This window comes from Cryptotermes secundus, unplaced genomic scaffold (genome assembly GCF_002891405.2).
Source record: "Cryptotermes secundus unplaced genomic scaffold, Csec_1.0 scaffold1679, whole genome shotgun sequence".
NCBI lineage: Eukaryota > Metazoa > Arthropoda > Insecta > Blattodea > Kalotermitidae > Cryptotermes > Cryptotermes secundus.
Genome location: NW_019743676.1, coordinates 401,659 through 417,757, shown reverse-complemented (window position 1 = coordinate 417,757; position 16,099 = coordinate 401,659). Strand labels below are relative to the sequence as shown.

General features: G+C 38.6%; 1 protein-coding gene across 4 annotated transcripts in view; it reads right to left on the bottom strand.

The window, feature by feature from the left end:
• Positions 1-10,636: 10,636 nt before the first annotated feature.
• Positions 10,637-16,099, bottom strand: part of LOC111874277 (neurogenic protein mastermind) — a 154,002-nt gene continuing 148,539 nt past the window's right edge. For all 4 annotated transcript variants that reach the window (XM_023869640.2, XM_023869641.2, XM_023869642.2 and 1 more), the window contains exons 5-6: positions 13,406-13,587; positions 10,637-11,547 (exon numbers count right to left, since the gene is read on the bottom strand). In XM_023869640.2, the coding sequence (XP_023725408.1) occupies positions 11,152-11,547; positions 13,406-13,587 (578 nt within the window). In that variant the 3' untranslated portion in view covers positions 10,637-11,151. The remainder of the gene's footprint in view (positions 11,548-13,405; positions 13,588-16,099) is intronic.

Here is a 16,099-nt window from a genome sequence, read left to right as displayed (position 1 = left end):
ACGCAAGTCTCATTTCTTCATCGATGGGTTTGAGCCGCTACCTCTTTGATGTCCTAATTTCAGTCAACGTCAAGAAGCCCAGTTCACACAAATATGTAGTTGAAAATGGCAATAAAACATAACTGCCATCTCGGAGATAGCAGGGAATTCACTCCTTATTGCCAACCAAAACGTATCCAAAGGCACTTCGAGAAGTTTTAGTTTCAATATTCTGTCTGCTTTTAAATCTACGAGTTCCTATGGTATATTAATCGGAAGATGTTCTGAATTCGCAACGAATGGATCACGAACCCAGTCGAAATGTTGTACACACTCTCCAAAATACTTATTGAATTTCTGCTGTAGCATTTCTAAATGTTCTTTAATTGTGTCCATCACCATTTTATTGCCATCAGCAAGTGACCATACGGTCGAGAACATCTCAAACGATCCATCTGTAATTCTCTGTATCCACATATTCAGCTTATTTACAAATCCTTGTATCTTATCCATATTAGTTAGAAAAATTTCATTCCTAACTTGCATCTTTCTGTTCACTCATTCAAATGTACAAAAATATCGGAAAGATATGCCAACTTACATACCCATTCGTCATCTGCAAATAAATCCGCGTACTCATGTCCCTCAACAGTAAAAAATGCACGTACCTCCTCATTAAGTTCAGATATTCGCGTTAACACTTTTCCTCGTGATAACCACTGTACTTCTGTATGTAATAGGAATGTAATGTGTTTGATTCCATTTCCTGACACAAAACGGAAAAAAACCGCCGCGAATCTAGGGGCCGCAATTTATGAGGTTCACGACTTTTACTACTTCGTCCAGCACAACTTTCAGAGAAGATGGCAAAGACTTAGCAACAGTGGCTTCGCGGTGAATGAAACAATGATCGCATCGTATGTTAGGATTTACTTTGCGTACTTTAACTACAAATCCTTTAACACGGCCTGTCATAGAAGCGGCTCCGTCTGTATAAACACTAACGCAATCCTTCCATTTTAATTCATTATGTAACACATATTCATTAGTGACACGAAATACTTGTACTTCTTCACCGGTGGCTCGCTCGGGAAGTTCTTTGCAAAAAAAATAATTTGTTGCAATTACATCTCCATCGATGTATCGAATGTAAGCAAGAAATTGTGCGTGACCGCTAATATCGGTGGACTCGTCGATCTGAGGCGAGAACTTCTGACTGCTGTTGATTTTCTCCTTCATAATGGCTTCAATGACACTGAACATGTTAATAACTCGGCGAATGATTGTGTCAGCGGAGAGAGGAATTGTTGAAATTTCACTAGCAGCTTCTGAACCCAGGACTATTTTTCACCATATCTTTACAAGCAGGCATTAACACCGTTTCAGCTATTGTTGTGTGGTATTTTGGCCTTTACGATAATTTCGGCTACCTTATAACTTGCTTCCTGTACTTTTTCTGACACACGTTCTGTCGCAGTCATTAACGTTCTTTCTTTTTTGTTTTGTTCCAACAAGCAATGAAAATAATTGACACCTTTGCTTGTTAGAGAAGAATGTTTTGTTGACAATTGTAGTTTCAATTTACTGGGAACTATAGCAGCATTACCGAGTTTTTCACCACAAACGATACACTCGTGGATTGGGCAGGTTTTATCACCATACCAAACAAAACCCGTAAGATAACTAATTATCACTATACTGCCGGTGTACTAATTTTTGTTTCTTTTTTAGGGTTCAATGCTTTCACTACTTGCACTCGTGGACAGAACACTCCGTATAAGGAATTTATCCATATTGAATAAATAAAGAAGTCTAATAGTAACAGAAAATAGCAAGACTAACTAGCAAACACAATTTTCGAACTACTTCAGAGCACAGCTGTGATAGAACTGAAATAATTGCAAGACGCGGGACCTCTACTCTTCAAACGGAAGAAGTGACACATATACAGACTTATTTTTGAAATACTTATAATTTTAAATGAAGTCCAACAATCGGTGGGTGCAACGTTACAGGAAGAAAGTCATAAAGTTGAAGAAGCTCTAACTTCTAACAGAGGCAAATACAAATACGTTATAAAAGACAGGGAAACCCTTGCTAATCCCTGCAGTTTTATGGAAAAGCACGTACACAGAACATGCGGCAAGTATATCAAAGAAGCCCCGTAGATGCGAGAAAAATAAAAATAAATCAATAATGAAAATTATGATATAACAAAAACTGTTAGTAAATAATTTACGTTTAATTTCTTAGAATACAACATTACAGTACATAGAAAATCACGGCATGTAATAAAGAATAAACAAGCATCATCTTATTTAACCAGTGCAGTGGTTGACAATAATACAAGCATATGAAAGACGGTAACTGGGATAAAATAAAACAAATAAAATTCGACAATTAATTTCTTATAATAAGTAAAATTTCGCGTCACACCTTTCACCTTGTGACGGCACACCGGTTGCGGAACACTGACCTAGACAATCGGCTCAAAGATGACGGTAAGGTTGTCAGCCTTACGCGCCGGCCGCGCTTTACTCCCCAGGAAAATTATTTAATAAATTCCTGGTGCTCATTTCTCTTAGAAGCTGAGTCGACCCCAGGGCCACAGTGCAGCTAGGAGGGTTAGGTCAACTGAAAAAAAATCCAATGACCTTATCGGGACTTGAACCCGCGACCTTCCGGCTTATAGCATAGCCTCTCAACCAACAAAAAATAAAAAACCACCAGCCAATTTTCCTATTGTACAGTTCCAGTTCTATAAATCCACAGTCATTAATGCCTAATGTAGAGAATGTAAATTTAAAACTAAATAATATAATAAGCTCATGGTTCCGTGTTCTGGTCATTTGTGCTGATGGTCACATGGTGAATTGTTATGGAGTGAATGAAGATTTGTATATTGTTTGTAACTGTAAATATGTTACAGAATATTATTATTTATCCCTCTGGTACAAACTTATTCTTTCTGCACGGCTCTTCTGTGTTTAATTTGTTAGATATAACCTCACAGTTTCACAGACACCACTTACAAAACTGCTGATAATGTTATGCACCATTTGTAGATATGTTTATGACCTGTCTCTAAACATAATTCAACATTTGTAGAAACAAAGTTTCAGTACTTACCATCATGAAACCAAACGGAAAATATAAATTTCAGTAATTTTGTATTAATTTCCACATAAAAGATGTGTACCCTCAAGTTGTTTCATATATCAGTTTTCAGATTATCATGGCAGTCTCTCTTCTTGGTTCTGTTTTGCACATGGTTACTGTTACTTTGCATGAAACTACTACCTCCACCCTCAGGGAATGCTGAAAATGTGTGTACCAAGCTCCTCTGGCACATCACTATCTGCTAGGTAGCCCTGCATGTTGTCACAACCCAGAAGACAACATTCAAAATGCTGTGTATTTTCTGAAGCTATATTGTCATGCACCATTTTGAATCCTATGTTTAGTGGCACTAGTATTGCTTCACCTCACAAGTTTGTACTTCTGCCATACTGTTATTGCCATTTGTAGTGAAATGAAAAATACTATGTTTGGGCTGCCGCCAGTGACATTAACTCCGTTATAAATTTCATGAAAATCAGTCAATTGGCTCACCTGCTGAGCTTTGGCTTACCATAGTTCTGATGTGTGCATTTTGTGCAATTTCGTTTTATGCATGGATGTATGGCTCCTTCATGATCGAATGAACTGTCACAATCAACTTCTGCTTGTGTCTAGATCACAAGAACAATAAACACATTTTATCCCCATTTCTTATATCAATATTTTTGAACCTTATGAGAATATTCCTAACAAATGGTATCAGTTATACCATTTTCAACGAGAGAGACAAATGAGGGTAACTTGAAAATGCAGGCAGCAAATTCCCATGTTGGTACCTATCTACCAAACTACAAGGTGTCAGATATCATGCCACTATTAATGTTGATCCATAATCTGTGCAAATTATTTAAAGCAACTGAAAACTGTGCTTTCAGGTTAGGAATTTGGTAAGGAACTCAAATGAAACATTATTACAAGAATTTGTAGGTATATATAATTATAATATAACTCTTGTATAATTTTGCATTAAAACTTAATACAGAACAAATACAAAAAGCAATGTTGTACAATTTACATGACGTAACCAAAAAAGAAAATGATAAAATCTGCACATACATAAAGGATTTGGCAAGACATCATTATGCCTATCTCGGATACAAACACTCACATCGGTGTATTCTTTATCAATTAAGTTGTAATTTCTCATGAAAGTTGCAACAAATAATTATCAGTACGGGGAACATTTTGTTTTGGATCACACCATACTTATGATAAACAGTGAATGACTCTACCATACCACACTGCATGGAAATTTACAGGGGAATCATGGAAGAATTACAAATTAAACATTCTGGCAAAAAAAAAAAAAGTATTTAAAACAAACGAAATGTCATTTTGGTGCCTTTAAAAGCTACGAGTATCAGTAATATCAATGGAGTTACAGCTCTATCAATTAGGGAAGAACTCCCTTAAAGTCTATGGAGAACAGAACTTCATTTTAGTCTGCACATCTCAAATTTGCCCAGATGAAAGCTGCACACAATGAGCCCCAAATTATTTATCATTATTTGCCAGTGCATTCATTAAGAGACAAACGTCCTGATAATTCTGAATCAACAGCAGCTGTAGCTTTCAGTGACTGGGAGGCTGCTGTTTGCCACTTAGCATTCATGAAATGAAAATCACGTGTGACCACATTCAGTTTTAAAGGATATTCTGTGTGGACTTTCTTAAATTCATTAACATGTTTCACTACTAAATTGCAAAGGAACATTTAAATGCTAGAACTGTTTAAATCATTCAGAAGCAAGAACTTGCAATACTGCAATGCAACATGATGAAACCTTAAATCAGGCTACTGTCATACAGAAAGCAGTAATTGTGATTGTGGCTGCAGCCAAATATCACTGCTCAAGACACATCCAATTCTTTGAATATCTGTGGTGGCCACTATGTCCCGATAAAGGTAGTTGTTTCTGTGCTTGAACAGCCTATCACCAAAATGTATGGGGGAGTGGAGATATAACTCCAAGCATTCTTAATCTCAGCACTAGCTGGAGGTAAACTTCACTTGCCAGCTGCTTTACCTCTGGTACACACTGCAGGCTGGATGGGTCCTAGTCTGTCCCATCCAAGAAGCTATCCATATTCCTGAGTCGTCCACCCCATGACCCAGTCAATGTACTGACTGAGATATCCAGTCAAACAAAATGAACAAAGACTTGCAGAATTAAAAGAAAGCTACACTTATTTTGTGAAATCCATTGTACTGTATCATAACTGAAGCCTAAATATTGTATTTAAAAAGTGTCTACCTCATTTTGATGGTGTTGCATATGCCTTGAATTTTTTCTCACTTCCTTTCATCTGAAACGTGACCTCACTTTCACTGTTTTATGGTCTTCCAGATCAACAATTACTGATAAAGGAAGGTCATTCAGCTCCTCTTAGGTTTCTTTAAACCCAGAAAAATAAATGCAACCAGAGTATCTAATAATTACATAGCTTTATAGTACCTCATCTGGTCACCTTAATCATAACAACTTCCAAACTTTGGCAACCAGGTGACATATGGAGTGGACCTCTACGTGCTCACCAGATAGCTTTGCAATGTACGAACTGCAATGTCAAGTATTGAGATTACTGGAATAGAGAAAAAAATCTTCCATTAAAAATAAGTTTAGTTACATACAGCCAACACAAGCATGAAGCAAACATAACAAAATATATTAGACATTCAAAACTAAACACAAAGGACACTGTCAAAAAAATATGTGAGATTTCACGTTATCATGGCAGTGATAATCACAATTAGGGTCTTTTGATATGTGCTGCTGTGTAGTTGGGCAGACATGTATAAACAAATGTGAAAGTCATCTTTATTTAGGTTACAAGAAGGAATAACATGACTGAATATGAAACTTTAACCACTTGCCATTTTGACATTCCCATCGCAGCTTAGCGACAAGATATAGAGAGGTAAGACTCTTCTAAATGTGCATCATGAAACAAGCATTCTCAGTTGCGCTTTCTGAGGAAGGAGGAGCTTTCACTTGGCATTTCAAGAACATAAACTGACACTTCAGGGTATACTGGGTCATTTTGGTGTAGTCTCTGCATCTAGTACATGTGGTTGCTGATGGCCCTGTTATGTGCCAATGTGTTTATTGATGATTCAAAGAGTCTTTTAACATGATTTATGTTAGTGAGAGGTAACAAACCTTTAGATATATTGGTCAGAGTAGCAAGACAACAGATGTGACCTATATGAAACATTTACATGTGAAAAGAGAAAACAATCATGAAGGATCAAGAACAGAGTATCATGGACAGCAAGTGTCTCCTATAAAGAATATATCAAAATACATTTAAACTGTTCCTGAAACAGCTTCCTGCCTTCTCTCACACACGGTTTCCTTGCTTATATCATTCTACCACTGGTACCAAGAATTTCTGTATCATATTTTTCTTCTTGTTAGAAAAAAATTGTAATCATTGCCCCTTAAGTAATTTATAAAACAAATTTATATATTCACTTAAAGCAGAAGAAATCCCACAACTGCTAATTCATTTCAAGTTACTTTAAACAAAATATGCATAAATTTCTGTAATCATTTCAGATAGGCGAGTCCCAATATCTAATAACACATATTTAAAGTTTACTTCCATTCAAATTATTTTTCATTAAACATGTGTACCTTCAATTCATGCGTTGTGTGTCACATTTTCATTAATTTCTCAATTCTTCTTGGCACCGTTGCAGTGTGTAAATCACATTTAATTTCTTTACATTATCAAACATTTCCAACTATTTATCATGTGAGTGAAAAAACAAACCCCTTCACTACATAGTTAACGCCATTACTGCTTGCATATCTCAGTGTTGGAAGACCAAAATACACATTGGTCACTGCCTCACAATTTAGGCAGTGGAATGAATATGAACACACTGTGCGCCATGACATTGGGCATTCAGGGGTTTAGTTGCAATGCATGTCTAATAACCACAATTGCTCATTCCTAGATTCATGCATATTTCTTCCTGAACTGAATGTTTTTATAACTTTCCTTTAATCATCACAAAATCAAAGCTGAAAAATCACTGTAATCAACAGCAGCATTAACTACTACTATAGACTCCATTTGGGATGGACAGTAACTTGTTCCAATTTGAATATTAAGCAACATATTTATAGAATATCCTTTAAATAATGAAAAACCATAAATCAGATATAAATTATGCAACTGAACACTGATCATTTGTACAGACACACCTCATGCTGTTATTTTCTTCCCGTTACCTCCTCGGGAAGAAAACAAATTATATACACTACATTCTAGTTTGTCTGCAACATGAAAACTTAAGCTGCAAATAATGTTGCCAATTGTATGGCATCAAAAGGCACATAAATTGATTTACAGCACAAAACATGATTTGCATGAATCAATGGGCATGTTTTTTTAAGCAAACCATCCAGGCAAATTTATCTTACTCATCTACTATAACAATCAATTAAAAAAACTGAAGTCTTTGTCATTTTTAAAATTCTCAATATTCAAAAAATATTTCTACACATTAAATAATTAATATTTATTTTAAATAAATGCACAGCCAGTAATCCATGGTTAGACATCAAGTTTCGGAAAGACTAAAAACATCACAAACATAAATAATATGATCACAACCGCAATGACAATTGTGACACTGTTTTTAAGACCTACATAATGCTAATTTGAGCACACCTGTAAGAATTGTAGCAATGAATAGACACGTTACCTGCGTCAACTCTTCCTTTGATTTTAAAATCCTAATTGACAAAACATAGCTGTACTCCATTGACTCCTTTAAAATAGTCTTAAATCCCCATACTAAAAGTTCTACAGTTTTCCATTCATCCATTTCAAGATGATAAAATATTTGAATATGGACATTTGTTGGCCTTGTGCTGGCTTGGCACAAGGTGTCTTCATATACATTTGCTCCATTAATGGTGCACTTCTTGCACACCATCATATTAACACTTCTAATATCAACAACGCTCTCATCTTCTTTAAATATATACATTACTAATATGATATAATTATATATTTATATATAGTCAACCTCATTGGTACATTACTTGTAAACCGCTAATTACAAGCAATGAAAATAAACAGCAAAAAAAAAATCAATAACAAAAATACTGATTCCATTTGTTCATAAAATTTTAAGTAATTCGTTTGTCTTTCTGGCTGAGTAATAAACTTAAGTTGATCCCTGCATACTAGAATGCATAGATTATTTTCCTTTTATGAACATGGTAAATACCTTCTGAACAATGGAGTGGTAAAAATCACTATTCCCTGGAACTTGCTATGTCACATTCACGTTTCTTTAGAGTCGTAATTCCCCTTCCCTATCCTTACATTCTCTTGTTGAGTGGTCCCACAGCCATTCTTGCTGAGATGTACAGAACACAATAAAACACCACATGTACATAGACATAAACTGTTTACACAGCAGGCAGCTTTGGTCCCTCCATAGATATCGCAACAACACCATGGGACACCATGAGGTAGGCAGCAAGTTTTGATTGCACTCTCAGATGAAATAAACAGTTGAAAGCTGCTGGCCACAAGTCAGGGGTCACTTGTACAACATTTAAGTCTAGGGAGACATTTTCACATGTTAAACTGATGATACTACAACAGCCAACTAGCACTAAAGTAAGTGTTCACTCAACTTTCTAACTCTACCATAATAACAAGAATGTGAGACCTACTGCAACACACTTTAAACATTCCGAGTAACATGGGTCAAAAATGAAGCATCTTTCAAACTATCAAGTCTCCATAACCATGTGTGTCTAATTACTAATTACAACTGAGGTCAGAACTTGAGAAATCTGCTGCCTCAGCCTGAAATGTGTACAAACTGATCCAAACATCACAACAGATCAATCTTGGCCTATGGTTCCAGAGATCAGGGTAAGCACAGCTTTTTGCCCAAGCTATATTCTTTATATGCATGTAGTGCTTACTTTTGGAAAGCTGTAAAATAGCTTTTTCATTTCAGTAACTGAGTAAAACATATATGGAATGTTTTTCACTTATATTTATAAAAATGCAATGAAAACAGGTTTCTCAGGGTGACATAATGCTTGCACTACATAAAATATTTATATGCACAGAATAAAGATATAACAAATTGATTCTGAAAAACATGTACATGCAAGTAACATATTGCAGCAAATGGTCAAAATTACGATATATTCAGAACTACAAACAATTTACTTAAAAACCTAAAATATACTACTTGTTCAATTTATAACACTGAAAGTGGTGTTGCTTTCTTTCATTTTTAGTGAACATCTAATTACACAGGATTGTCTTCTTACATGCCACTAACAGAGTCACAGTGGCACTTACAAGGTTATGGCAGATTATCTCTCAACATCCCCACAAACATAATACAGCACCTATGTCACTTCCTTCAATCCTTTTTATATTTACCAATATGAATAATGGAGAAGTGGATCGGAGGGAACTTGATTAAAAATGGCAAGAGCATCATCCTTCACTTTGTACTTGTTGGACTGTGTTGCACAATAGAAGAGAAGCCATTCCACTGCCACATGTAGCCTCACAAGCAGAAGCTCTGTTACAAAAAAAAAAAAAAAGTTCACATTGATGAAGAAAAGGAACTGATCATGATAAATTCCTCCACAATAATACAGCCTATGCCTATTCCTCAGTTTATGCATCTACTTAGCCCAATAAGTTGCCTACAGAAAAGGACATTCAAGTTGTCAGATCAAAGGAATTTTCTGTATAATCAAGGTGGTAAAAAAGGTTCATGAAGTAAAACACTTACTGTCAATTTATTTAACACTGTGAGTATCTCGAGTATATATAACATCAACAGCACTTAATATTAAAGGTTTCTATATATTTATATATCTCTTGTAGACAAAATCCAACTGTTAAAAATCTTAGTCATGCCTCAACATCACTTCATTAACTTTACAAGGCATAGTACAAAGCTGAATATTTAATGCAGTTTAAATTTTGAGTAAACCTTGGAAATAATAGAAAAGATACTGTGACATGTTGCGCAACGGAGGACCCCCCCCCCCGGGCGGTACGTGGCGGCATCATAGCGCTCTCGTTACTATGGTAATAGGCGAGTCAACACCCCACCCCTATCCCCGCGGTGACGTAACACGCAACGCTGCAATTGCTACGCACCCATTACCTAACAGGCAGACACTGCGACTATATAAGGGAATTACACAGCCACCGAAGTCAGTTAAAGTGTATCAGCGGCCGAAGACAGTTCTCCAGTCAGCAATGAATGAGTTAAAAGCGTATCAGTCGCCGAAAACAGTTCTCAAGGCAGCAGCCTACGAGTTGAGTTGGAACATAGCAGCCTTCTCGGAAAGAAGAACCGGACGTGTGTGTAATCGAGTAATTGGGAGTGTGTGATACAGTGACACTTGTATAGCTCCCGTATCGTAATTAATACGTGTAGACTACTGAGGGCAGAGTGAACTGATTATTGCGAATAGGGTTATAAAGTGTGAAACCACACAACAGTGTTGTAATTAATTGTAGCCGAGACTTGTACATTGTTAAATAAACCAATTAACAATCCGAATGGCATCTTCAGTAACGCCACACGTTACAATACTATTGGAGGAATTGTCATGGAGATTGACAATACCTGCCAAATTAGGTGCCAAGGATCAACATCTTAGTTGCTTACAACAGAGCACTAACTGTTCCTTGCCAACAGCATTTTATGCATACAAAAAGGAACATACAGGACAAACCTGACAAGGAAACTGTTGTGAATAAAGTACGACTCTGGCAGGAGGTTACACAAACATGTATCTTCTTCATATACAAATGTATATGATATTGGATTCGAGATTCTCACAGCATGACTACGAAAAGTACAATCTTTTGGGATGTAATGCCATGTAGCCCAGTATAAATTCTCTCACATTACATGACATGACATCCCAGAAGGGAGTATTCTTCAAATATACAAGAAATCAAACATACACTAGTAGTGGAATGGCCATCTTAAACTTTGCAGCACATTTGAGACAGAAAGAAATTTCATTTGTTTTAAAGGATGTCCAGGTTGAATGCTGAGGTTGAATCAAGAGAATTGAGCAGTTCCTGGGCAGCTGCCGAGAAATGACTCGAATCTCCAGTTGGCAAGTGTTCAAGGAATTCAAGACTAAAGTCTGGAGTGGGCGGTGGGGGCTGTGACACACTCTGCTGTGCAGATGAGACTGGTGCTACTGAGCTAGATGTGGCTGGGGGGTGCTGCTGTTGCTGCTGCGGAGGTGGTGGTCCTGGGTTCCCTGCTCCTGCGCCAACAGGACTCCCTCCATAGCTTACAATGGGCTGCTGCTGTGGGGCTGCAGGCTGCTGGGAATGATGAGAGTGGTGATGGGGTGAGCCTCCCCCTCCTGCACTCACTGACATTGACTGTGACATCTGCAGGCTCATTGACATCTGTAAAAGAAATGCATAAGTTTACACCCCCACATCAATACCAGGATTCTTTTGTCAAAGATCACAAATTGCCACTGCTGCATATGGCTATCTTAATTAATGACAGCATCCATTCTGCTGCACTTAATGTCTAATCCCTAGTACAGAGCACTGTTATCTGATTACAACTATCCAATCTCATTTACTTTACATATATTTATTCTCTTGCTGACTTGACGGTATCCTGGAGAATATAAATTGCCCCTTGAATACCAAAATGAACTCTGGCACCACATATGCACTCTTGACCACCTGGTAAACCTGGTGCACCATATCCAGAATTGTTTTCATGTGTTAACTTGCCATCATTCTTTTCTTTAACTCAGAGAAGGCATACAATACCAACTTGGGATATATTGTGAAGAACCTTCACTGACGCATTATTAGGAGCTAACTTTTTCCAGGGCTATTTTTTCCATGTTTGTCTTGGTACAGTGTTTCTTTCATTTTACTTTCAATAACATGGGAGGGCCACATGAATTGCTTTCAGGTGTGATGCTATTTGCAGTCACCTTCAACAGGATGGTTAGTTAACACAACTGTTTCATCAATCTCATCATCACTGCATGATGAGCCACTGCTTTCTACTGCGGTTTCTGGGGCGTTCCAGCTACAGATAGCCGCACATTTGTCACACATGGCTCTGCAGCAACAACCCAGCATGTATGGTTCACACAATTGCTGAGTACACATCCTGCCCCTGATCTGTTCCTTACCAACAGCACTCTGACATGTGCTCCAGCTGTCACATATCTAGGACTTCTTCACAGAAAACTGTCACAGGAACTTCACTTCCAATGGCTCTGCATCACAAAATGGTCTCTGCAGATAATAGGGCGGAGGCTGGATGGTGAGGCTTTCACTTAACTTGTGCCGTATCCCCTCTATACCAGATTATGGCAACTTTGCCTATGGCTTCGCCGCAATACCTAGGCTGTTCATAATTGATCCTGTCCATAACGGTGGGATCTGTCTTGTCACTGGCGCCTTCTGCAACAACACAGGGAGTCTGCATGTGGAATGTGGAAATATCTTTCCATATGTTCCTATGCAGCAAGCCTGGCAACTCAACACAATCATCGCAACAGGTACAGCTCCTGACTTGTGGATGCACACCTTCAGACCACTCTTCAGTGCCATAACACATACTTGCTGCATATCATTCCCATCAGATTCTTCTCCAGTCCACCCTGGCACAAAAAGCAACCATCCCGTGACCTTCAAACTCATCCCACATGTGATAAGCAGAACACTTCCCCTGATGTACTGCCAGCACATTTTCAAAGAGCACTTTGTACTGACAGGTCATGTATTCATAACTCGATGGGCTGTACCTTCATTTATGAAGGTCGGGTCTCTTCTTAGCAGCTAGACAGTTTCAAAAGCATGTGCACAGCACACTTGTTTTACAAATGGACATTTGCTGCCAGGTGGCCCAGCACCTGTCTGCACACAGCATGGTGTGTCTCTTACTGTCTGACACATCCCACCTTGGAGACAATCACTGTAACATACCTATGGTTCTGGCATTCCTTTGTGGTGTTGGGGTTCACAACTGAAACTCTTATCCTTCCAATTCAGCCATTTTACCTTCAGCATTGTTTGGGACCTCACTGGCCCACGTGCAGCCTGTTTTATCATCAACTTCCACCTACACATTTAGGATTGTTTCATTTATATCCAGGTGCAAGTAGCCACAGATGACCTGGCCACTGACCCACCAGAACCCACAACACAATGATATACATTTCACAGCTAGCAGTTATCCTCTGGATTCTGCAGTCCTCAAGCTGAGTGCATGCGGGACTGTATATATCACCTGTGTAGCATTAGTTGGAACTGCCGCTGACTGGAGACCCAGGGACTGCTGCTGTGAGATCATCTGCATTTGGCTTACTGGTGACCCTGACAGGGCTTGATTATGAACCAGTTGCTGGTGCTGCATCTGCTGTGCTGCTGACAGTTGAACACCTCCTTGGCCACTCCCCATTCCAAATGAACCTGCAACAATACAGCTTATATAAAGAAGAACATGAGATGTACCAGGGAGGCAAGAGAGAGAGCCAGACACAGACCAGCTCACAATACATACCTAGTTCATATCATGGTTTCAAGTCCATGCCAATGCAGTTTACAGAGTGAATGTGGTATACTAATATATTTACTGTATTATGTTGTGGTGACCAAGTGCACTCCATTCAGTCTGAGCTGATCTTTTAAGATTTGGCTGAAATTCTGAGGCATTACTGGAGGTGCAATGATTGAAACTTGCTCTTTCTAACACATCCAATGGAGCACAGACCTCTCTTTTTACACCCGATGACATCCAAAACACAAGTGTTTTGAAAAAAGGAGCCAGGATAGCTCAGTCAGTAAAATGACTGATTATGTGCTGGACAGCTCAGGAATCTGGGTGCCACTCCCAACAGGGACAAGACATTTTTATCTTCTCTACAGAGTCCAGATAAACTGTGGGGCCCTCCAAGCCTCATATCTAATGGGCACTGGGGTTCTTTCTCTAGGTGTAAAGTGGCCAGGCTGTGACAGTTCCTTCACTGCCATCTACTACCAAGGTTATGAATGCATGGAGTTAATAAGCACAGGGACAACTTTACTCTTTTTCATCTCTGTTTTGAAAGAACTTAACATAATGGCCAATTTCCAGAACAATGATCATTCACCACATTAATCATGTTATTCATTTTAATTTATGGATCTCTTGGAACTTACAATGAATAATTCTATACAATAGTAGTAAAATTAAAATATACAAAACTAACTCTGCCTGTAGCGGTCTCCGTAGTCTAGGGGTAACGTTCCCACGTCGTGACTCAAGGTACACGGGTTCAAAACCGGTGGAGGTCGTGGAATTTTTAAGGGCGGAAAGATTCAGGGAACAAGTCCTCTGGGAGGGACTTCAAGCCGTGGGTCCCGTGTCATAGATGTCTCTAGGAGACCTCTGAGCAAAATTAGGTAAAAAGTTTCTGGCCCAAGTAGTTTCCAATGCCTCCGGTAGATGGGGGAAGTATTGGGTACCACTGCCAGTAGATGGGCCGAACTCGCTGGCTGAACAGGGCTGATAGCAAGCACCAGTACCAGAAGGGTATGGCGACCGGTAGAATATCAAAGGGGGATGTACAATAGATCAACAACTGGTCATGGTGCATGGGGAAACCCACCCCCTGTAATAATGAATGAACTCTGCCTGTGGTACTGAATGGGTACGAAACTTGGTCTCTGACGGTAAGGGAAGAACACGGACTGAGGGTGCTGAGAAGAATATCTGTGCCCAAGGGGAATGGAATAACAGGAGGCTTCTAACACTGCATACTAAGAAGCACATAATTTTTACTCCTTGCTGATATAATAATAATAATGATAATGATTAGATGAGTGGGGAACATAGCACAGATGGGAAAGAAAAGAAATGTGTACAGTTTTGGTTTGAAAACTAGGAAGACCTATATAACAAAATATAAATCTCTAGGCCATTACAATGGAGGCTGTGTTCAGCAACATGTTCTGCGATGGGAGCTCCTCCCACAGAACTCCTAATGCGCACAGAAGTGAGGTGGGTGCTTTCAAGGTTCTGTGAACTGAGGGAACAGCTTATAATTTTTCCACGTCTGAACATTCTGAACTGGCTGACCTGCTTAGTGATGAGACCTGATGCAATACAGTTGCTTTCCTAGCTGACACCTCCCAAGCCTTGAACACTCTTAACAAGTGTATGCATGGGAAAGAACGAAAATATTCTTCCTTGTATGGACAAAATTAACTCTTTTAAGGAAACACTAACACTTTATGGATCCAGAATCAAAAAAGGGAACAAAGTTTAAGTGTTTAAGTGACAGAAAGTTGCAGACTCGACAAATATTCTGTCAACTGAATTCTACAAAGTATGTCACTTCTGAGTAAAAACAATGAAAAGTATTTCCGATCACTTGATAGTTCTTCCTTGGACTGGATGAGAGATCCATTTGTGTTAAGAGCCTTCGATTCAGAAGAATTTACTGTTCCAGAAGAAGATGAGCTGAGGAAATAAGAAACAGATATGGCCTCATTCTGGTTGTCTCTCCGACAGGAGTACTCCATCATCACAAGGGTGATTGAAGCACCCCCAACTTTCTCTACAGCGTATCTGTGTGAGGCTGAATTCTAACAGCAGGAAGAGGTACAGGCTTCAAACACAGGAGGAGGGGACAGGGGGCATCATGAAGCATCACCAAGCACAGGTTTTTTATGCTTACATGTAGCCTTTTTATTTCTACTCACCTTTATATTTAAATAAATTTCTTACCCTCTTCATACTTATCGTAAATAAAAAACATTAATGCACCATTAAAATTTTCCACCATAGAGCAGACCTGATATTTTATTTTTTCACTGAGGAAAAGAAAGGGTTGTGTGTTATATATATATATAGAGAGAGAGAGAGAGAGAATGGGGGGGGCCCACTTTTTGGGGGCCAATCACATACATCATAGGATTTTTTTTTTTTTATAAATGACAT